The 22177-nt window shown below is 47.2% G+C and overlaps 1 protein-coding gene across 1 annotated transcript in view; it reads right to left on the reverse strand.

The window, feature by feature from the left end:
- Positions 1-7055: 7055 nt before the first annotated feature.
- The window catches only part of API5 (apoptosis inhibitor 5), a 111036-nt gene continuing 95914 nt past the window's right edge, over positions 7056-22177 (reverse strand). The window contains exon 14 of the mRNA XM_085643466.1: positions 7056-8408. Coding sequence (XP_085499592.1) covers positions 8329-8408 — 80 coding nt within the window. The 3' untranslated portion in view covers positions 7056-8328. The remainder of the gene's footprint in view (positions 8409-22177) is intronic.

Here is a 22177-nt window from a genome sequence, read left to right on the forward strand (position 1 = left end):
CAGTTGTGCTATCTGGTAGACTCTACCTAACAATCAAGTCTTAAGCATATGGTGAAAGTACTTGACTGTAACCACTGTTCTTCAGCACTTGTATCGATAATAGATTCCCATGCTTGACTATTTCCCGTCTAATGCCGAGATAGATTGAGAAAACCATGCTTTTTGAACAGAGGCAAAGTCCGATTACTAGGTCTATTTCTGCTCACCTAACTAAATTCAGTAGTTACAGCCTTCAATTCAGGGGGCTCAATAATTACAATGGCCTTATAAATGCATGCCTATTTAGCAAAGAAAGCACTGAGAAAAATGTCTGATACAAGGAAGGAATATGCTACTTACCAGTATGCATCTGTCCTTGGCATGTAGAGCTGCAGATCTATACACTGTGCATAGATCGCCATCTGGTGTTGGGCCCGGATGTTTGCAGTTTGTTTTTCCTTTTGGAAAGTCTTTGGGAGTCACGAGGTTGGTGACTCCTCCTCTGGTTGGCATTGCGCATGGGCTTCAGCTCCATCCTCAGATTGTTTTTCGCCAGCAGGGAAAGATGGAGCGTAGTAGTAACAGTAAAAAAAAACATGTGTATTATATCTAAATAAGATAAGACTGGAACGGATACAGGTAGCCGGGGAGGCGGGTGGGCGTATATAGATCTGCAGCTCTACATGCCAAGAACAGATGCATACTGGTAAGTAGCATATTCCGTTCGAGGCATATGAGCTGCAGATTATACACTGTGCATAGATTATATAGCAGTACCCAACCCTAGCGTCGACCACCGGCATCCGTTGCAGTCGTTTGAAACAGTGTTTTTAGTACAGCTTGGCCCACACTAGCTTGTTGCTTGGTTTGCACATCTACACAGTAATGTTTTGTGAAGGTGTGCGGTGTTGACCATGTCGCTGCCTTGCAGATGTCATCTAGTGATATGTTCCCTAGGAAAGCCATAGACGCCCCTATCTTCCTTGTAGAGTGGGCTTTAGGGGGAACCGATAGCGTTCGTTTTGCTTTGTGGTAGCAAATCTGTATGCATTTTACAATCCACCTAGCTATCCCTGATTTGGAAATAGGGTTGCCTTTGTGTGGTGGGGAGAAGGAAACAAATAGCTGTTTGGTTTTTCTGAAAGGTTGTGTTCTCTGGATGTAGTAAAGTAAAGCCCTTTTAACATCCAGTGTGTGTAAGGCTCTTTCCGCAACTGTTCGGGGTTGCGAGAAAAAGACTGGTAATTCTACCGACTGGTTTAGATGGAATGGAGAAATGACTTTGGGTAGAAATTTGGGATTGGTGCGGAGTACAACCTTGTTGTGATGCATCTGAAGAAAAGGTTCCTGTATAGTGAGTGCCTGTATTTCACTAACTCTTCTGAGGGAAGTGATGGCCACTAGAAAAGCTGTTTTCCATGTGAGAAATTGCAGCTCGCACTTACGTAATGGTTCGAAAGAGGGTCCCATTAACCGTGTGAGGACTATATTCAAGTTCCTAACAGGTGAGGGTGGCACTCTGGGTGGAATTACTCTTTTGAGGCCTTCCATAAAGGCTTTGATGGCAGGCACTTTGAAAAGTGAGAGGTGCTGCCTATTTTGTAAATAGGCAGCAATTGCAGCGAGGTGTAACCGAATGGAAGTATATGCTAGGTTACACCTTTGTAAAGGGAGTAAATAACATATAATGTGCTGTATGGATACATTTAAAGGATTGATTGCTTTGTTGTGGCAGTAAACAACAAATCTTTTCCACTTTGCTGCATAGCACACCCTAGTAGTAGGGCGTCTAGCTTCCCTGATAATGTTCATGCAATCAGGGGGAAGGTTAAGGTACCCAAATTCTAGGACCTCAGGAGCCAGATCGCAAGGTTGAGTTGAGCTGGGTCCGGGTGCCTGATCTCTCCATGGTTCTGGGTTAGGAGGCATGGCGAGAGGCGTAGCTTTTGGTGTGGTACTACTGAGAGTTCCAGCAGTGTGGTGTACCACGATTGTCTGGCCCATGTTGGAGCTACTAGGATCAGAGTTGGGGAATGCTGCTGTAGCTTTCGCACCACTAATGGAATTAGTGGGAGAGGTGGAAAGGCGTATGCAAATTTGTTTGACCAGTTCATCCATATCGCATTGCCTTCGGACAATGGGTGTGGATATCTGGCGGCGAAGCTTGGGCATTTTTTGTTTTCGTGGGTGGCGAATAGGTCTATGTGTGGATGCCCCCACTTCTGAAAGAACGGATGAAGAACCTGTGGGTGAAGTTCCCACTCGTGGATCTGCTGTGTCTGTCTGCTCAGCAGATCTGCCACGGAGTTTTGTACTCCTGGGACGTGTTGGGCTAGGAGAAAAATCTTTTGTGGAATTGCCCATCTCCATATGCTCTGTGCTAACAGAGAGCTGTGAAGAGTGTGTGCCCCCTGTTTTTGAATGTATTACATGGCAGTCATGTTGTCTGTGCGAATGAGGACTGCCTTGCCTGAAATCTGCACCTGGAAGGATTTTAGGGCGAGGAAGATCGCCAGTAACTCCAGATGGTTGATGTGGAGTAACTTCTGTTGCGGCGTCCATGTGCCCTGTGCTGTGAGATGTAACAGATGAGCTCCCCAGCCGGAGAGCGATGCATCTGCCGTTAGGATTATTTGTGGGACCGGGTCCAGGAACGGTCGACCTCTGGAAAGGTTTGTGGTGTTCCACCACTGCAGAGAGCGATGGGTGCGACCATCTACCAACACCAGATCTGTCAGTTGTCCCTGGGCCTGGGTCCACTGGCGCACCAAGCACTCTTGGAGTGGATGCATTTGGAGTCTTGCATGGGGCACTATAAAGATGCAAGAGGCCATCATCCCTATGAGCTGCATAAACACTCTTGCTGGGAGAGTGTTGACACAGGAATTTTTGACGCAGCGCCTGTATCTTTGCAATCCTGGCAGGATTGGGATAGGCTATGGCTTTTGAGGTGTCTATGGTGGCACCGAGATATTGTTTTGTGTGTGATGGTACCAGGTGGGATTTTTGATGGTTCACCGTGAAACCTAGCTGGTGAAGTAGTTGGACCGTAGCGGCGGTATGTTGCACAAATTGTTGGTAGGACGTGGCTTTTATCAGCCAATCGTCCAGATAGGGGAAGACGTGAATGTGCGGTCTTCTGAGGTGTGCAGCCACCACTGCCAGGCGCTTGGTGAAAACCCTTGGTGCTGTTGTAACCCCGAATGGGAGCACCTTGAACTGGTAGTGTTGTCCGTCTACCACAAACCTGAGGTACTTTGTGAGACTGGTGTACTGGAATGTGAAAGTACGCGTCTTTCAAGTCCAGAGTGGTGAGAAAAACGTTCTGGGAGAGAAGTGGAAGAACCTGTTGGAGGGTTACCATGTGAAAATGGTCTGAATGAATGTAGGTGTTTAGAGGTCTGAGATCTAAGATAGGTCGTAGGGTCTCGTCCGTCTTTGGAATTAGGAAGTACAGGGAGTAGACCCCTAAATTTTGTTGATTTATGGGGACCTGCTCTATTGCTCCTTTTTGCAGGAGGGAGATGACCTCTTGTGTTAGTAGCGCAGTATATTCTTGAGACATAGGGCGGTGCCTGGGTGGAATGTTGGGGGGTGTAGATGTTAATTCTAGGCAATACCCCGACTGAATAATTTGTGTCACCCATCTGTCTGAGGTGATTGTCTCCCAGACGTGAAGGAAATGTTGTAGTCTGCCTCCGACCGGAGTGGAATGGTCTGGAGGGAGCGGGGGAAAGTCATTGGGCAGGAGGTGTGGCAGAGCGGGCGGTATCTGTTTGGCCTCTGCCCTTATTATTATTGCCTCTGTATCTGCCTCTTTGATAACCCTTCATGAAGGTAGATTGAGGAGGGGATTTATAGGACGTGGATGCACTGTCCGAGGAGTAGCCTCTGCCCGTGCTCCGAAAGGAAGAACGGCGAAAGGAGCGCCTGGGAGTCTGTGTTTGTAGGGCTCCCATAGATTTCGCCGTGTCTGTATCTTTTTTCATTTTTGAGAGGGCTTCGTCTACTTTCGGGCCAAATAGATGATCTTGGTCGAATGGGTGATTTAATATAGAGGCTTGAACCTCTGGTTTGAACCCTGAAACCCTGAGCCAGGCATGTTTATGGCCCTCGAGGCTGTATCTGCTGCATCTAGGGCACATCGTATCGAGGTATTGGTTATTGTCTTTCCCTCTTGAATAAGTTCATTAGCCCTAGTCTTGTACTTTTCAGGGAGATGGTGCATGATGGTCTCTAGCTCATCATAATGCGCCCTGTCGTATCTGGCCAACAGTGCTTGCGTATTGGCAATACGCCATATATTGGCCGCTTGTGACGCAGTGCGCTTCCCTGACGCATCTAGGAGCTTGGACTCTGTCAGGTGGGGGCGCCTCGCCCGACGCCTGAGAATTTGAGCGCTTCCTAGCTGTAGATACCACTAGAGAATCTAATGGTGCAGGGCCTTTAATGTAAGAAGGGTCTGTGGGGTCGGCTTTGTATTTCTTCTCTATCCGAGGGTTTAGGACCCTGGCCCTGACTGGGTCTTTAAAAACCTCAGGGGCATGTTTAATTACGCCCTTTAACATAGGTAGAATGGCAGTGGACCTATGTGTATCGTCAAAGGTGTCTAGGAGAAAATCCTCCTCCACTGGGTCGGTATGTAACTCCACCCCGTGGTAGTGTGCCGCCCGTTGTAACAAATGGTGAAAACCCAAGGAATCTTCAGGAGGGGATGGCCTAGATGGATAAAGGTCATCCTGTGGGACATCTGGGATGTCCGGATTGTTATAATCATCCCATGGGTCTGGAGATCCAGTAGGGTTGGGATCTTGTGGCACATCTGCTGGATCATGGTAAGGGTCCCCCAAATCGTCTGGGACAGGAGACAAGGTGGGGGAACGATGAGGTGGAGGGGGTGGAGGAGGTGGGGAAGGCACCCTGAAAGGAGAGGTAGCAATGTCATTTCTCTTTGGAGGTGGAGCTGGCTTGTCCAAGTGTCTCTTTTTTGAAGACCATGTCAAGTGTCCAGTCTTTGGATCCTTGGTGAGGGTTTTTTTGCAAAGGATCCGATGTGAAAAGCTCCTGTGACACTGGTTGTTCGATCGGCGCCGAAGGTTTCGGGGCCGACGGCTTTTTAGGTTTGTCGAAGCCGTGCTTCCTTGGAACCTCCGTTTTTTTGGTCGGTGCCGAAGAAGATCTCGGCACGGGAGTGTCGGTGCCGAGGGTCTTGTGATGTTTGGTCGGCGCCGGAGGAGCAGGTTTCGACACCGAAGACTTCGGTGCCGGGTTCGGTGTGGAGGTGGAGGCCGATTTCTTCTTCGGTGCCGAAGGGTGTTTCTCGGCACCGGTGGTCGGCTGGCTCGAGCCCGAGCTGCCGGAAGGCTTAATAGGCTTCTTTACCGGGCCCGAGGGTGGGGTGTGAGAAGCAGTGTCTTTGGTCTTGCCTAGGCCCGGAGGCGAAGGTGTGACAGAAGCCTTTTTCGGTATCGGCGTGGAAGGGGGAATTGTACTCACGACCCGCTGCGCCGGGGTGATGTCCTCCACATCTGAGTCGTCGGCCTCGGAAGCGCTCACGAGGTAGTCGTCCTCCTGTTCGATGTCCTGCTGTCCCGGAGCTTCGACGTCGTCCCCGAAGATGTCGACTGGAGCGGAGGTCGAGGAGTGCGCCATGTTGCGTCTAGCCCGTCGATCTCGAATGGTCTTTTTTGAGCGAAAAGACTTGCAGGCGGGACAGTCTCGGGCCTCGTGTTCTGGGCAGAGGTTGCACACCTCATGGAGATCGGTGTGGGGAAACTTGGACCCACATCGAGGGCACTTCTTGAAGGGAGTTCTTTCCATCAGCCGAGACCGGAGCCGGAATAGGCCCGAAGTTCGCCGTCTACCACCGGAATCAAAGAAGTGCCGAAGAGAAGATGATTTATATCTTTGAAGAAGCTCGATGAGCGAGGATTTGAGCGTCGATCGGTGAACTGGGAAGTTCGGAACCGGAGCGCAAAGTATTACATCCGAGCCCGATGGCGGAAAAAAAACAATCAGAGGATGGAGCCGAAGCCCATGCGCAATGCTAACCAGAGGAGGAGTCACCAACCTTGTGACTCCCAAAGACTTTCCAAAAGGAAAAACAAACTACAAACATCCGGGCCCAACACCAGATGGCGATCAATGCACAGTGTATAATCTGCAGCTCATATGCCTCGAACTGTTAATATATACTATAAACGTTAATCCTTACTACACCAGTCAGCGAAATCCATGTAAGACTAAGATTTTAGGCATACAGTCATTACATTTGTTTGCTTTATTGTGCGTTTGGATTCTAATTGAAAAAAAAATCTATTTGAAAACAAATCTATTACTCTAGTCTAGAGTATACTCTCGTCTATTCAAAAAAATCCAGAATTTCATAGTAAGCAGAATCTCAACCATACACAAAGACTATCGCTCTAGCATTTGTGCATAATCTGATCAGGGAAAACACTTCTGGGAGGCCTCAACATCTCAGTAGGTCACCAACGCTGCTTACAGAGGGCATTTCTATTAAAATAATTAATTAATGTTCAGGCCTATAACTCACAACAATGTCTCACTGCAAAAGTAATTACAATTGAAAACATGGCAGTTACACACAGATAATTGTGTAGGCACCTGAGAACAATTTGCATGAATTACTGTACAGTGACACATATTTTTCCCTGTTTGATAAAAGATCAACCATCTGAACAACAGTCCAGCATTTGGCCCACTTGGGAATAGAAAGCATGCCAGCTATACCAAGGCAAGATCTCTTGCCGCTAAAGGCTAATTAGTCTCAGAGTTTCACCTCTCCCACAAGACCTACAGTTACATAGGACTTGTTCAGAGAACATTCTCAAAGGAGAAGCTCTTGAATTTAGTAAAATGCTGAACCAGCGCCTTCACGAGCAAAATATGAGAAACAATTTATAAGCACCCTAAATATTTCAACCATTCTTAAATATGCCTTAGAAAAAAATTAAAAACATCTGCAACAAGAAAACTCACAATCTTTTTCAAACCAAATGTTTCCATGCTAAAGTAAGACAATGGCTATAAAGAAAAAAATACCACCAAGCAAATACGATAAACCGCGTTTATTTAAATGATGGTTTCTACTAACTTACTTTTCTATGAACATATTTTTTACATTTCAAAAGTCAACTATTCATACTTTTGCGGTCATCTGATTTTACCTATTTTTTTTCCAAAATGCAAAACTTTTCTTTTTATACATAAAATATGAAACTCTGCATTTTAACAACAAATGAATTAAAAGAAGTGACTTGGATGCAGGGACTGTGAAAAAAACACTCCTTGGTGGGAAAATCCTGTACATGCGAAAGACCATTAATACTCAATGCAGACGAGGTTTGAGATTATTTGGAAGGTGGGGAAGCTCATTGCCCAATGTGATGACGTCAAACAAAGTGCTGACACAGCTAAATGATTCCATGCAACCAAAAACTAGCTACGCATGGGGTTGCAGGACCACACAATGCCTGGCACATTATGCACGTAAGCCAGTAATCGGCAATTACTGGGCATTCATTTACTAATTTCAGTTCTAAGCAGTAGACACTAGAGCAGCGCTTCAGCTTTCGCTATCAGGAGTTAAGCCAGAAATGGTGCAATAAATCAAACTATAACTCAATAGTCACTAGCTTGAACCCTGAACCCTCTCCTTTGTCCCCAATCTGATCATTTGCAAGATGGCAGTTTTGTATGAGCCAATCAGGTGAGAAGAGAGCATTCGTAATTCACCTTTTAAACTTGTGTTTCTGGCATCACTTTTCAATGGCGAGAAGCTGGGAGTACTCGTACTGCAATTACTTAGGACACAGTGTAAGCACACCTTCCCTGCTTACACTGTCCAACCGGAATGCATGATCATGGCTGGTCACAATTGCCCATCTGAGAAGTTGCAATTGTTTTGCCTTCTCGCCAATGTGTCAAATTAAACAGTCAGGTTCAATTATATTACTTGTACCTAGGTGAGTGGGTTTTTAGGTTTTAATAATAACGTTTCAAAAATCATACAACTATCATGTTCAAAACTTTTACAAAGACACACGAAAAAATAAAATTAAAAAAAGAGCAGCACAGCCTCTTCGAACGATGTGGAATCTGACTTCATAAAATACATTTGTGGTTAGGCAGTCCTCAATCTATGCTCCGTTACAAAAGGAACGTCTTACATAAAAAGATAGAAAGAAGATTCGTTTGAAGTGTGGGGCTGAAGGCAGTCCTTGTTGGTGTGCTTCCTACGCTTCTTTCACCGGCGGTTGTGTTACAGTTGTCGATGGCATGTCCTTGCGACAGAGCGAGAGAGCGAGTGTGTCCCAAACTCCAGTTTCAATAGATCCGGCCTCGGCTGCGATTGCCACGCCCACCCCATCCTCTGCCTCGGCCCCCCCTGAAACCACCTTGCTGCTCTGTAAAGGAAGAGAAAAAAAGAGAATATCAGCGCCACGTAAAAAAGAAAGATTTATCAATGATGCTTTGTGCCACTTTGCAACTACTGCAGATTTATACCATTTCTCTTCCTTGATAACTGTGAGCAAAATTAATACTCTTCAATTGTGCTGTATGTGTAGAGGTTCGCTAAGTAGAAAGAACTTCCTGTGCAATGGGTACTCGCTGTTGCTGGGTTTACAGATACAGGCACGTGGCTGGTTTCTAAAAAGTGATGGCATCCAAGGTTCCAACTATGAATGAAGGCTAGTGACTCACAAGTATAAGCAAGCAGTCATTCATTATAGAAGCAGCATGTTCTATGGACTTGATTTGTTGTGGGACAGGCCAGTAACAAGCACAGGATGTGTAAACGAGTGATCGTATGTATTCGTGACTGGAATACTATATTACGATATTTGTGTGGCCAGTTACATGGTTTGAAAAAAAGAGTGGACAAATGGTGCATTTTTAAGCAAATTTGAGAAAGAACCTCTCACCAGTTTATATTGTCCATTTGTCTATCCTTCCAAACTCTCTCAGTTGCCTCTTTCTAGTCTGTCTTTCAATCATAGGTCTCTTTCTCTCTTCTGTCGCCCACGCTCACTCTGAGCGGTCTCTCACCAGCCTACAATTTTAATACACCCATCTCACTGGACACCTTTAGTTCTCACCATCTTACTTACTGTTTTCTCCTTTTATTTTCCTGTCTCCTTCCTGCATGTCTCTTTTGCTACCCCTCTCACCTCTGTTATGCATATCTCTATCACAACTGTCTTCTATCTCTCCCAGCTCGGAATACTCTTTCTCTCATATACACATGCGCACACGCACCTTCTCACATTTCTATGTAGTGCACTCTTTCTCTCTTCCATGCTTTCAGCTTTCCCTGGTGCTCTCTTTCTCATGCCTCTTCTAAGCCTGTAAACCGGAATCACAAATGTAGATTGCAAAAGTCTTCTCCACAGCCATAAAATGACCCCCAAAAGTAAATGTTTATTTATGAGGGTATGAAACAAACGAATTACTGCAAATACAGCACCTGCAAACGGCGACTATCGGATCAGTCGCTGAGAAGGGCAAACATTAAGACAACCTTTTCCGCAAATAGCTGAGTTCCAGGGAGTCCCTCACGACCCTTCATTTGTGGACGCGTCAGACACTAGCAAACTAACCGAATCACACCTCGCTGAGAAAAGTCCGGCAATCCATTACACCACTTAAGTGAGCATTGTCCAAGGCCCAGGCACACATATGTAGTATATTTTTTCACATCAGAAACATGCAAAAACGTGGTACAACAATCTGAGTGTACAACCATAACCCAAGTTAGCCTGCAGGGTTTGCAGTTCTTGGTTGCTCTCAGAACAACTACTATTGAGGAACCTTCCTTGTAACAAAACCCAGAGAAGTGACAATCAACCCTACACCACAAATATGGAGACAGTCCTAGGGAATAACCACCCCAACAGTTTAGTGGAGGATGACTTATTCTGTACCGTGCAGCGCCTTTGGACACGGGTATCAGGTGAAGCCACTTTAAAAAGGACTAGGTCAAATGTGCTCAGAATCAGAGGATACGCCTGGACCACCAAGAGGGGGAACTATAAAAGTTTTGGGTGGAGGAAATGGGCTCTGTGAGCAGTAAACATGCAGAGAGAAGGACAAAGAGGGAAACCTAAAGACAGACTCAGTGTGGGTTTCGCGTTCAGGCCTTGTGCCCTCCTCACAGCACTTGCAGCATCAATGGATGCAACAATGGAAGCCGAGGACTCATCCCGCAGTGTAGGGCCGTTGGGCTCCTTGATCCACCCTGTGCCAAAATCATAAGTGAGAGCAGGGCGGTAAACAAACCGTCATTCCGCACTCCTCTTTCTCCAGGCAAAAGCACACAACGTGACATGCCGCACGAGCCTCACCTGAACAAGCCAACCTAGCTTTATTGTGTGTGTGGGGGGACAGGGGGAAGGGAAATAGAACCTTTCGCGTCATCAATTCAGCGAGATAGGGGGTTTGGTGGGTGGGCATCTCGTACTGTGCTCCATGGTCTCCAAGTAAAGGGGAAAGAAAAGGTTAAAGTGGATTACGTCCCTAAAAGCAGATGCATTATCGGCAGCAGACACCATGTCTTAATACAACACAAAGAGGAAAACTGCTACCTTCCCAATCAGCACGCATCTTCCTGCTGCCCCAATGAAGTTACAGTTTGCCATTGCACAGATGAAAATCTACAAGTCATGAACTTCAGCTACAACCATCCAATGGCTGATGAATGTGGATTGATCAAACTGTGAATGGTGGTGGCCCGCGGAGACTGTGATAACTATCGCACCTTTAAAAACCAATATCATGAGCAGGGAGTAGGAATGTAACATGTGCCATAACGTCTCCTGTTACAAGTTGACAATTAAAATGGAATCCTGCGAGCGGATATCAGTGCTATCTGGTAAATTTTGGCACGCGTTCCCTGTGGAATATTGCAGCGAATGTGGCAATAACACAAGGAATATGCTACTTACCAGTATGCATCTGTTCTTGGCATGTAGAGCTGCAGATCTATACACTGTGCATAGCTCGCCATCTGGTGTTGGGCCAGGATGTTTGCAGTTTGTTTTTCCTCTTGGAAAGTCTTTAGAAGTCACGAGGTTGGTGATTCCTCCTTTGGTTCGTATTGCGCATGGGCTTCAGCTCCATCCTCAGGTTGTTTTTCGCCAGCAGGGAAAGATGGAGCGTAGTGATAACAGTAAAGAAACCCATGTGTGTTGTATCTAAATAAGATAAACTGGAACGGATACAGGTAGCCGGGGAGGCGGGTGGGCGTGTATAGATCTGCAGCTCTACATGCCAAGAACAGATGCATACTGGTAAGTAGCATATTCCGTTCGAGGCATATGAGCTGCAGATTATACACTGTGCATAGACTATATAGCAGTACCCAACCCTAGCGGCGACCACTGGCATCCGTTGCAGTCGTTTGAAACAGTGTTTTTAGTACAGCTTGGCCCACACTAGCTTGTTGCTTGGTTTGCACATCTACACAGTAATGTTTTGTGAAGGTGTGCGGTGTTGACCATGTCGCTGCTTTGCAGATGTCATCTAGTGGTATGTTTCCTAGAAAAGCCATAGAAGCCCCTATCTTCCTTGTAGAGTGGGCTTTAGGGGGAACAGATAGCGTTCGTTTTGCTTTGTGGTAGCAAATCTGTATGCATTTTACAATCCACCTAGCTATCCCTGATTTAGAAATAGGGTTGCCTTTATGTGGTGGAGAGAAAGAAACAAATAGCTGTTTGGTTTTTCCGAAAGGTTGTGTTCTTTGGATGTAGTAAAGTAAGGCCCTTTTAACATCCAGTGTGTGTAAAGCCCTTTCCGCAACGGTTTGAGGTTGTGAGAAAAAGACTGAATTCTACCGACTGGTTTAGATGGAAGGGAGAAATGACTTTGGGTAGAAATTTTGGGTTGGTGCGGAGTACCACCTTGTTATGATGCATTTGAAGAAAAGGTTCCTGTATGGTGAGTGCTTGTATTTCACTAACCCTTCTAAGGGAAGTGATGGCCACTAGGAATGCTGTTTTCCATGTGCGAAATTGCAGCTCAAATTTATGTAATGGTTCGAAAGGGGGTCCCATTAGCCTTGTGAGAACTATATTCAAGTTCCAAACAGGTAAGGGTGGTACTCTAGGTGGAATTACTCTTTTGAGGCCTTCCATAAAGGCTTTAATGGCAGGCACCCTGAAAAGTGATAGGTGCTGCCCGTTTTGTAAGTAAGCAGCAATTGCTGCGAGGTGTAACCGAATGGATGTATATGCTAGGTTACACCTTTGGAGATGGAGCAAGTAACATATAATACGCTGTATGGACACATTTAGAGGATCGATTGTGTTGTTGTGGCAGTAAACAACAAATCTTTTACACTTTGCAGCATAGCATGCCCTAGTAGTAGGGCGTCCAGCTTCCCTGATAATATTCATGCAATCAGGGGGAAGGTTAAGGTATCCGAATTCTAGGACCTCAGGAGCCAGATCGCAAGGTTGAGCTGAGCTGGGTCCGGGTGCCGGATCTCTCCATGGTTCTGGGTTAGGAGGCATGGTGAGAGGTGTAGCTTTTGGTGTGGTACTACTGAGAGTTCCAGCAGTGTGGTGTACCACGGTTGTCTGGCCCATGTTGGAGCTACTAGGATCAGCGTTAGGGAATGCTGTTGTAGCTTTCGCACCACTAATGGAATTAGTGGGAGAGGTGGAAAGGCGTATACAAATTTGTTTGACCAGTTCATCCATATCGCATTGCCTTTGGACAATGGGTGTGGATATCTGGCGGCGAAGCTTGGGCATTTTTTGTCTGTTGTGTTTGTCTGCTGAGCAGATCTGCCACGGTGTTTTGGACTCCTGGGACATGTTGGGCCAGGAGAAAGATTTTCTGTGGAATTGCCAATCTCCATATGCTCTGTGCTAATTGAGAGAGCTGTGGAGAGTGTGTGCCCCCCTGTTTTTGAATGTAGTACATGGCAGTCACGTTGTCTGTGCGAATGAGGACTGCCTTGCCTGAAATCTGCGTCTGAAAGGATTTTAGGGCTAGGAAGATTGCCAGTAACTCCAAATGGTTGATGTGGAGTAACTTCTGTTGCGGAGTCCATGTGCCCTGTACTGTGAGATGTAATAGATGAGCTCCCCAGCCGGAGAGCGATGCGTCTGTTAGTATTATTTGTGGAACCGGGTCCAGGAACGGTCAACCTCTGGAAAGGTTTGTGGTGTTCCACCACTGCAGAGAGCGATGGGTGCGACCGTCTACCAACACCAGATCTGTCAGTTGCCCCTGGGCCTGGTTCCATTGGCGCGCTAAGCACTCTTGGAGTGGACGCATCTGGAGTCTTGCATGGGGCACTATGCAAGATGCAAGAGGCCATCATCCCTATCAGTTGCATAAACACTCTTGCTGGGAGAGAGTGTTGAAATATGAATTTGTGACGCAGAGCCTTTATGTTTGCAATCCTGGCAGGATTGGGATAGGCTATGGCTTTTGAGGTGTCTATGGTAGCACAGAGGTATTGTTTTGTGTGTGATGGTACCAGGTGGGACTTTTGGTGGTTCACCGTGAAGCCTAGCTGGTGAAGTAGTTGGAGTGTAGCGGCGGTGTGTTGCACAGGACGTGGCTTTTATTAGCCAGTCGTCCAAATATGGGAAGACGTGAATGTGCGGTCTTCTGAGGTGTGCCGCCACTACTGCTAGGCACTTGGTGAATACCCTTGGTGCTGTTGTTACCCCGAACGGGAGCACCTTGAACTGGTAGTGTTGCCCGTCCACTACAAATCGGAGGTACTTTCTGTGAGCATGGTGTACAGGGATGTGAAAGTATGCGTCTTTCAAGTCCAGAGTGGTGAGAAAGTCGTTCTGGGAGAAGAGTGGAAGAACCTGTTGAAGGGTTACCATGTGAAAATGGTCTGAATGTATGTAAGCATTTAGAGGTCTGAGATCTAGGATAGGTCGTAGAGTCTCGTCTCTCTTTGGAATCAGAAAGTACAGGGAGTAGACCCCTAAATTTTGATTGATGGGGACCTGCTCTATGGCTTGTTTTTGCAGGAGGGAGGATACCTCCTGTTTTAGTAACGTCACATGTTCTTGAGACATTGGGCGTTGCCTGGGTGGAATGTTTGGGGGGAGTACATGTTAATTCTAGGCAATACCCTGAATGAATAATTTGGGTCACCCATCTGTCTGAGGTGATAGTCTCCCAGACGTGAAGGAAATGTTGTATCCTGCCCCCGACCGGAGTGGAATGGTCTGGAGGGAGCGGGGTAAAGTCATTGGGTAGGCGGTGTGGCAGAGCGGGCGGTATTTGTCTTGCCTCTGCCCTTATTATTATTGCCTCTGTATCCGCCTCTTTGATAACCTTTTGTGAAGGTAGACTGAGGAGGGGATTTGTAGGACGTGGATGTATCCGAGGAGTAGCCTCTACCGGTGCCCCGAAAGGAAGAGCGGCGAAAAGAGCGCCTAGGAGTGTGAGACTGTAGGGCTCCCATGGATTTCGCCATATCGGTATCTTTTTTCATCTTTGAGGGCTTCATCAACCTTGGGGCCAAATAGATGATCTTGGTCGACTGGATGGTTCAATATGGAGGCTTGTACCTCAGGTTTAAAACCTGAAACTCTGAGCCAGGCATGGCAACGGAGAAGGACACTGGTGTTTATGGCCCTGGAGGCTGTATCTGCAGCATCTAGGGCACAGCGTAGAGGTATTAAGTTATTATTTTTCCCTCTTGGATCAATTAGTTAGCCCTATTCTTATATTTCTCAGGGAGATGGTGCATGATGGTCTCTAACTCATCATAATGTGCTCTGTCGTATCTGGCCAACAGCGCTTGCGTATTGGCAATAGGCCATATATTGGCGGCTTGTGACGCAGTGCGCTTCCCTGACGCGTCTTAGAGCTTGGACTCTTTATCAGGTGGTGGTGCTTCGTCTGAGAATTTGAGCGCTTCCTAGCTGTAGATACCACTAGGGAATCCAATGGTGCAGGGCCTTTAATGTATGAAGGGTCTGTGGGGGTGGCTTTGTATTTTTTCTCTATACGGGGGTTTAGGACCCTGGCCCTGACTGGGACTTTAAAAACCTCCGGTGCATGTTTAATTACTCCCTTTAACATAGGTAGAATGGCAGTAGACCTATGTGCATTGTCGAAGGTGCCTAGGAGAAAATCTTCCTCCACTGGGTAAGTATGCAACTCCACCCCATGGTAGTGTGCCGCCCTTTGTAATAGGTGGTAAAAGCCTAAGGAATCTTCAGGCGGGGATGGCCTAGATGGGTAAAGGTCATCCTGTGGGACATCTGGGATGTCCGGATTGTGATAGTCGTCCCATGGGTCTGGAGATGCAGTAGGGGTGGGGTCTTGTGGCACGTCTGCTGGATCATAATAAGGGTCTCCTAAATCGTCTGGGACAGGAGACAAGGTTGGGGAACGATGAGGCAGGGGTGGAGAGGGTGGAGGTGGGGAGGGTGGTGGAGGTGGGGAGGGTGGAGGAGGTGGGGAAGGCACCCTGAAAGGGGAGGTAGCAGTGTCTTTCCTCTTTGGAGGTGGAGCTGGTTTGTCCAAGTGTCTCTTTTTTGAAGACAATGTCAAATGTCCAGTTTTTGGATCCTTGGTTAGTGTCTTTTGCAGAAGATCCGGTGTGAAAAGTTCCTGCGACACTGGTTGTTCGGTCGGCGCCGAAGTTTTCGGGGCCGAAGGCTTTTTAGGCTTGTCTAAGCCGTGCTTCTTTGGGACCTCTGATTTTTTTTGTCGGTGCCGAAGAAGGCTTCGGCGCGGGAGTGTCGGTGCCGAGGGCCTTGTGATGTTTGGTCGGCACCGGGAGGGCAGGTTTCGACACCGAGGGCTTTGGTGTGGAGCTCGGTGTCGAGGTAGAGGCCGATCTTTTCTTCGGTGCCGAAGGGTGTTTTTCGGTACCTCTGGTAGGCTGGCTCGAGCCCGAGCTGCCCGAAGGCTTAATAGGCTTCTTTACCGGGCCCGAAGGTGGGGTGTGAGAAGCAGTATCCTTGGTCTTGCCTAGGCCCGAAGGCGAAGGTGTGACCGAAGCCTTTTTGGGTATCGGCGTGGGTGTGGGAGGGGGTATTGTACTCACGACCCTCAGCGCCGGGGTGATGTCCTCCACATCGGAGTCGTCGGCCTCGGAAGCACTGACGAGGTCGTCATTCTCTTCTTCTATGTGCAGCTGTCCCGGAGCTTCGACGTCGTCCCCGAAGATCTCGACTGGAACGGAGGTCGATGAGTGCGCCATGTTGCGTCTAGCCCGTCGATCTCGAATAGTCTTTTTAGAGCGAAAAGACTTGCAGGCGGGACAGTCTCGGGCCTCGTGTTCAGGGGAGAGGCAGAGGTTGCACACCTCATGAAGATCGGTGTGGGGAAACTTGGACCCACATCGAGGGCACTTCTTGAAGGGAGTTCTTTCCATCAGCCGAGACCGGAGCCAGAATAGGCCCGAAGGCCGCCGCCGCCCGGAATCGAAGAAGTGCCGAAGAGAAGGTGATTGAGATGATTATCTGAAGGAGCTCGATGAGCGAGGATTTTTGCGTCGATCGTTGAACTGGAAATGTTCGGAACCGGAGCGCGAAGTATTACATCCGAGCACGATGGCGGAAAAAAACAATCTGAGGATGGAGCCGAAGCCCATGCGCAATACGAACCAAAGGTGGATTCACCAACCTCGTGACTTCCAAAGACTTTCCAAGGGGAAAAACAAACTGCAAACATCCGGGCCAAACACCAGATGGCGAGCTATGCACAGTGTATAGATCTGCAGCTCATATGCCTCGAACAAATTGTAATTCCGATCTCTGTGCAGATCGGAAAATACAGAACACTTGTAATAAGATGACAATAGTTATACAACCATTTAAGATTTGACCCTACATTATATATAATGACACTAACAGGGATTTGTCTCTTTTTGACCTGGCGCTCCATTTAGCTGCCTTCACTTTTCCCCACCAAATATCATGATACCAGGACAAAAACGTGCATTTGCACCTCAAAATAGCTTTCTAGGATCCTACTGGGGAATACATGACTGACAGGGGCCCAGCGGCGCCCGGCATGCTTGCGGGAGGGAGGGAGGGAGGGAAAGGGGGGGCGGGTTCACGGGTGGTGAATAAAACAATTAAAGTTAAACATACCTTACTGCCGGGAGTACCGGTAGCGCACCTGGGTCCGCGTGTTCCTGCTGCGGGAACAGGAAGCAGCCAGCTTCCCTCCCCTACCCAAGCCAATCACAACGCTGCAATGGCAGCATTGTGATTGGTGAGGCGCAGCGGAGAGCGCCCCAGCTGAGCCATTTTCTCTAGGTTGACATAGAGAAAAGGGGGAAGTGCGCATGACTGCTTTGTTCGGCCCTGGGGCCGACCAAACAGTCAGTACCCACAACAGTGGGTAAGCCACTCCCTCCAGCACGCCCACCCCCAACCAGGCACAGAGGCACTTCTGATTTCTCGCAATGCTAGAAGGCAGAAACGTTAATGGTATTTTTTACCGTTTATGTTTCTGCCTTCTCGCACCGCGAGAAAGCAGTGGGGCGACGCCCCCACACTCCAATGGGGGAGCCGCCATTGCCTCCATCTTAACTGTAGCTCCCCACCATCTGAGTCAAGGTGAAAGGGCAGAGAGATGTTAAGTGCAGTGCGAGGGCCTAATGACAGAGAAAGCTTAAGTGCAGAGGCCGGTTAGGAGAGACTTCACTGCAAAGGCCAGGTAGAGCGTAGGGCTCGACCTCTGGCTTTCTACTCTTATCCAATACTTGATCTCCTGTCACAAGATAACTGATTAACAACAATTAAAACTTCACAAGCACCTAATAGGTGAACTTCAGACCCAAGGTCTTCAACCTTTTGTTTTAGCTCTAAGCCTACCAAAGCAAAATGGTTTGAAGACTGGGCACCTCCAACACTTTATGACAATGATTGGGGGCGTGAGAAGGACAGGACTAAGCTCAGGGATGGAGTTTGAGATCATTTCATGGTTACTTTTTCAGTACTTCATAATCCACAATAAATGTGAGCTTATAATGGGGCAAATTTATCAAACAAAAGCAGAAACTGACCACAAAACTGTGCTCCCCATAATTTGAGTGTTGTCAACACCTCCCACTCCTTGGCCTCAATACAACTGCATCTACTGCACTGATGATAGCTGCAGCCCTGAGTAGCAGTTCATCTCCTCGGCCTCTTTCCCTACGTCCTTACCACGATTGATCATCACTCCAATCTTTAAACAGTCTTTGTCCCTTTTTTGGGGAGGTTTATATAGTGTGGAGTTAGCCCAAAGGGAATCAACGCTTTACATGAGCACTAGTTACAGTACACAAGGTCAGATTAATTTTTTGGGGCATGGGGAGATTAAGTGGTGTTGCAGAATCACAATCTGATGCTGGGACTTTAACCCGTTTTCACAGTTCTAAAGTCGGCAGCTCTTGCCATTAGGTCACATCTCCATTTAAGGAAAAATGTGAGCTCTCATGTGTTGGATCCGATAGCGCGAGTTATGTTACTGCAAAATTAAAAGGCAGACTAGTCTGTGTACGCATTCACCAAGCTTAGTTAATTGCACCATGAACATGGATGTAAATACATTTTTAGTAGATCGCAACAATAAGCCAGTTTGCTGTAGGCTAAAATCTAAATACGTAATTAAGGAGAACGTGAAATCCGGTGGCTTTTGTGGAATGGACTACAAGCAATTGATGAGAAGCAAGACAAGTACCAGCATGCATTGCTATAGAATAATGGGACAAGAGTACTGTGTTTTTAGTGATACACAGTAATTGCTAACCTGGCTAAAGTATAGGTACGAGACATGCCTGATAGTTTAGTGTTCTTTAGCACTCGTTGGGCACAGGCAGTTATTTGTATAATCTTTATTCAGCCCCATGCCCTGGGAAGGGTTACACACGGAGGGGTCTCTAGGTTGTTTTAGACTGCATGTAATTTATTGCAGGACACGGTCGTCCTGGTGTGAAGGCCCCACTTTCCTTGTGAGCGTTTATCACCAGACTCTTTTTTCAATCCCGCAGGAGCATTTCTAGATCTCTCCCCATAGATAGGAATTGTTACTGTCGAGTGTTATCACAAACAGTAGAATAAAGAAGCAGGATTTAAATACAAATAATAGCTAGACCTCAAATTTTAAAACGAAACCATATTTAAAAGGTTTGTCTCGATGCCCACTCCATCCCTCCTCTTGCGGTCTCTTGTTTTGGACCCTCTTAAGTCCGATGTCTGTATCCCGCTGTACCTCATGTTAGTGTCCTCTCCTGTCTTCTTCCTGCTATTAATATTTGCCTTCCCCCATCCGCACCAAGTCAGTCATAGATTTAATATTATGAGGTGAAACATCAGGGATCAGAAATCTGAAGCCGCAATAGGTTTGTGCCAGATGTCTGTCCCCTCCTCCACACACAGCTGCTGCCCAGCTCCTGCCAGTAGGCCAAGTTACTTGATGTTTATTACCTCCCTCATAAATCAGCTTTCTGGGAGATAAACAAAATGTGAGAGCTGAGACCCACATCTGTGTGCCTCCTGTGAACGCTTTCTTTATTAAATTTCAACAACAAAATCTTAGCTAAATTGATATCCACAAGGTTGGCATTACTGATGGACTAGATCAGCTTCCCGGTCCAATGAGGGTTCGTTCCTCAGATCCACAGCACAAAATCTTGGTATGGCGCTCACCATCCCATGTCTCATTGGAGGTCCCTGCAGCTATCACCTTATTCAATGCTGAAAAAACATTTGACTTCTTGCACTGCAGAAATTAGAGCTCCCTATAGGCTCTGTAGAGCTGATTAAGCTCCTATACTCCAAACCAGTGGCATGGCTCTGGGGGAATAGCTCAATTAATCATCAGTTCAAGATCGCTAGGGGTACACAACAGGGATGCCCTCTGTCACCATTACTTTTTAGGTCTCGCCTACGCAGCGCGCAAGCGGTGCTTTGGAGTGACCTCTTGGAATCGCTCCATACTTTTTTGGTAACTCGTGCATGTACTGCACCGTTTCCAATGAGCACTCTTGCATGTACAGCGTTTACCTTGCGGGAGCCAACAGCAGCGCCATCTGTTTGCAATTATCGTGTCCGCTCCCGCAAGGTAAACACTGTACATGGACTGAGCCACAAAGGCGTGCCCCCGTTGGGGTTATTTTGCCCCATACAGGGCAGCCTCCGGCTCAGAGGGTCCATCACGTCTCGGTGGGCAGTCTATTATTGTTTATTTGCTAGTTCTGCCTCACACATTTATAATTAGCGGTGAAGTCGAGATTACAAACAGAAACATTTCTCTTCCCACTACCCCGTGAACATTTATGAATGCTTTTTTAGGGTGTGTTTTGTGTTCATGGCTGCACCTTTCCCAGTGATCATGTAATAGAGGGAAATGGTACACGTAAACTTGCTTAGGATCACACTTTTATAATTAGCGGTGAAGCCGAGATTACAAACAAACATTATGGTCTGCATTCGGTAATTTCACCACAGGAACACATATAATCCTCTAAAAAAAAAAATCATAACTCTTTTACGTAGAACGTGCATTTTAACGTGCAACAGAAGAGTGTTAGGAACTACTAGTTAAATAGAAAGTGCGACCAAGACTTTACACTTACATTCAACAATAGATATGAACTTTGCATATTTTTATAAAGTGCTTAATTTTGGGATTGGACCCATTTCTAAGCCTTTTGCTTCTGCTTTTAGCGAATTAAACAACTAGGCCATAGGGATAAGGTTCTGTCTGCCAAGGATCACGCTATGCACCTAAAAGGGGATGCTTGGATTAGAGGAAATGTGTAACAGTTTCATAGTGGCCAATGTGGTTACTGGACTCACCCCTCATTTCATTTAGCGGGGTGTTTTTGCTCTACAATACTGTTCTCCATGCATTTACCACCATTTCACATTTGATTAATGCTCCTAAAATACAGCTTCAATATTTTTATAGCATTAATGCTGGTGTCCAGCTGTTTCCAAGGGTTCCCGAGTTTGATAGATGAGGACGGGATGCAAGTTGAGGCGTGATGTGCCCAGGATCACAATGTACGTCGCATCAGCCTAGCCCCATGTCAGCTGCCAGACAAATGTCCTGGATGGGCGTGTTCGCCAGGAAGGCAACGGTGGCCCCCTTCTTCCTTGTGGAGTGAGCCTGGGGCCCCTCCGCTAGCTCCTGTCCAGCCTGTTTGTGGCAGAATTGTATAGTGAGGGCAATCCACCTAGCGATAGTGCCCTTAGTCACTGGCCTACCCATGAAGCTAGTAGCAAAGGACACAAACAGCTGCTTCGACTTCCTGAGTTCCTTGGTTCTCTCAATGTAGTGCATCACCGCTCTTCTGGCATCGAGGGTGTGCAAGGCCTTTTCTGCATTTGTAGTCTGGTTTTGGAAGAAACTTGGTATCTGAATACTCTGATTCATGTGGAACGCCGACACCACCTTGGGCATGAAGTGTGGGTCCGTCCTCAGGACTACCCTGTCTTTGTGAATCTGAATGTAGGGTTCCTGTAGCGTTAGCGCTTGAAGCTCGCTCACCCTGCGTAGTGAGGTTATGGCCACTAGAAAGGCCGTTTTCATCGTCAACATTTGCAGAGTGGCCTTGTGAATGGGTTCAAACGGCGCCTTCATGAGCTCAGTCAGAACCACGTTTAGATTCCATGCCGGCGGCGGCAACCTTTTCGGAGGGGCCATTCTTTTGGCTCCCTCCATGAATCCCTTCACCACCTGCGAGGTGAAGAAACTTCCACCTTTTTCACCTCGGTGTAGGCAACGATCGCCGCTAGGTGTACCCTTAGGGAGCTCGAGCAGAGGTTACTCTTTAGAAGGTGTGTGAGGTACCTCAGCACTGTTGAGTCTCTTGTCATTCTGTTTTGCAGGCCTTTTTTCCTGCACCACACCGTGAAACTCTTCCATTTTGCGCTGTAGCATTTTCGTGTAGTTGGTTTCCTTGCCTCCCGTAGCACTCGCATAGTGCTCTGAGGTAATCTTAGGTGTGCGAACTCTAGGTCTTCAGGAGCCATGCCGCCAGGTTGAGGGTCTCTGGCTCTGGGTGCAGGACCTCTACGTTTTGCATTGAGAGCATGTCTTTTCTCCTCTCGAACCTGTACGGATTGCCTTGTGCCATTTCTTGAATTTGTGAGAACCATGTCTGCCTCGCCCACTGCGGAGCCACTAGGATCAGAGTCATGTTGCTGGTTCTGCACTTGTCGAGCACTCTGTGCAACAGGGGTAT

This window comes from Triturus cristatus, chromosome 3_1, assembly GCF_964204655.1.
Source record: "Triturus cristatus chromosome 3_1, aTriCri1.1, whole genome shotgun sequence".
Classification (NCBI taxonomy): Eukaryota; Metazoa; Chordata; class Amphibia; order Caudata; family Salamandridae; genus Triturus; species Triturus cristatus.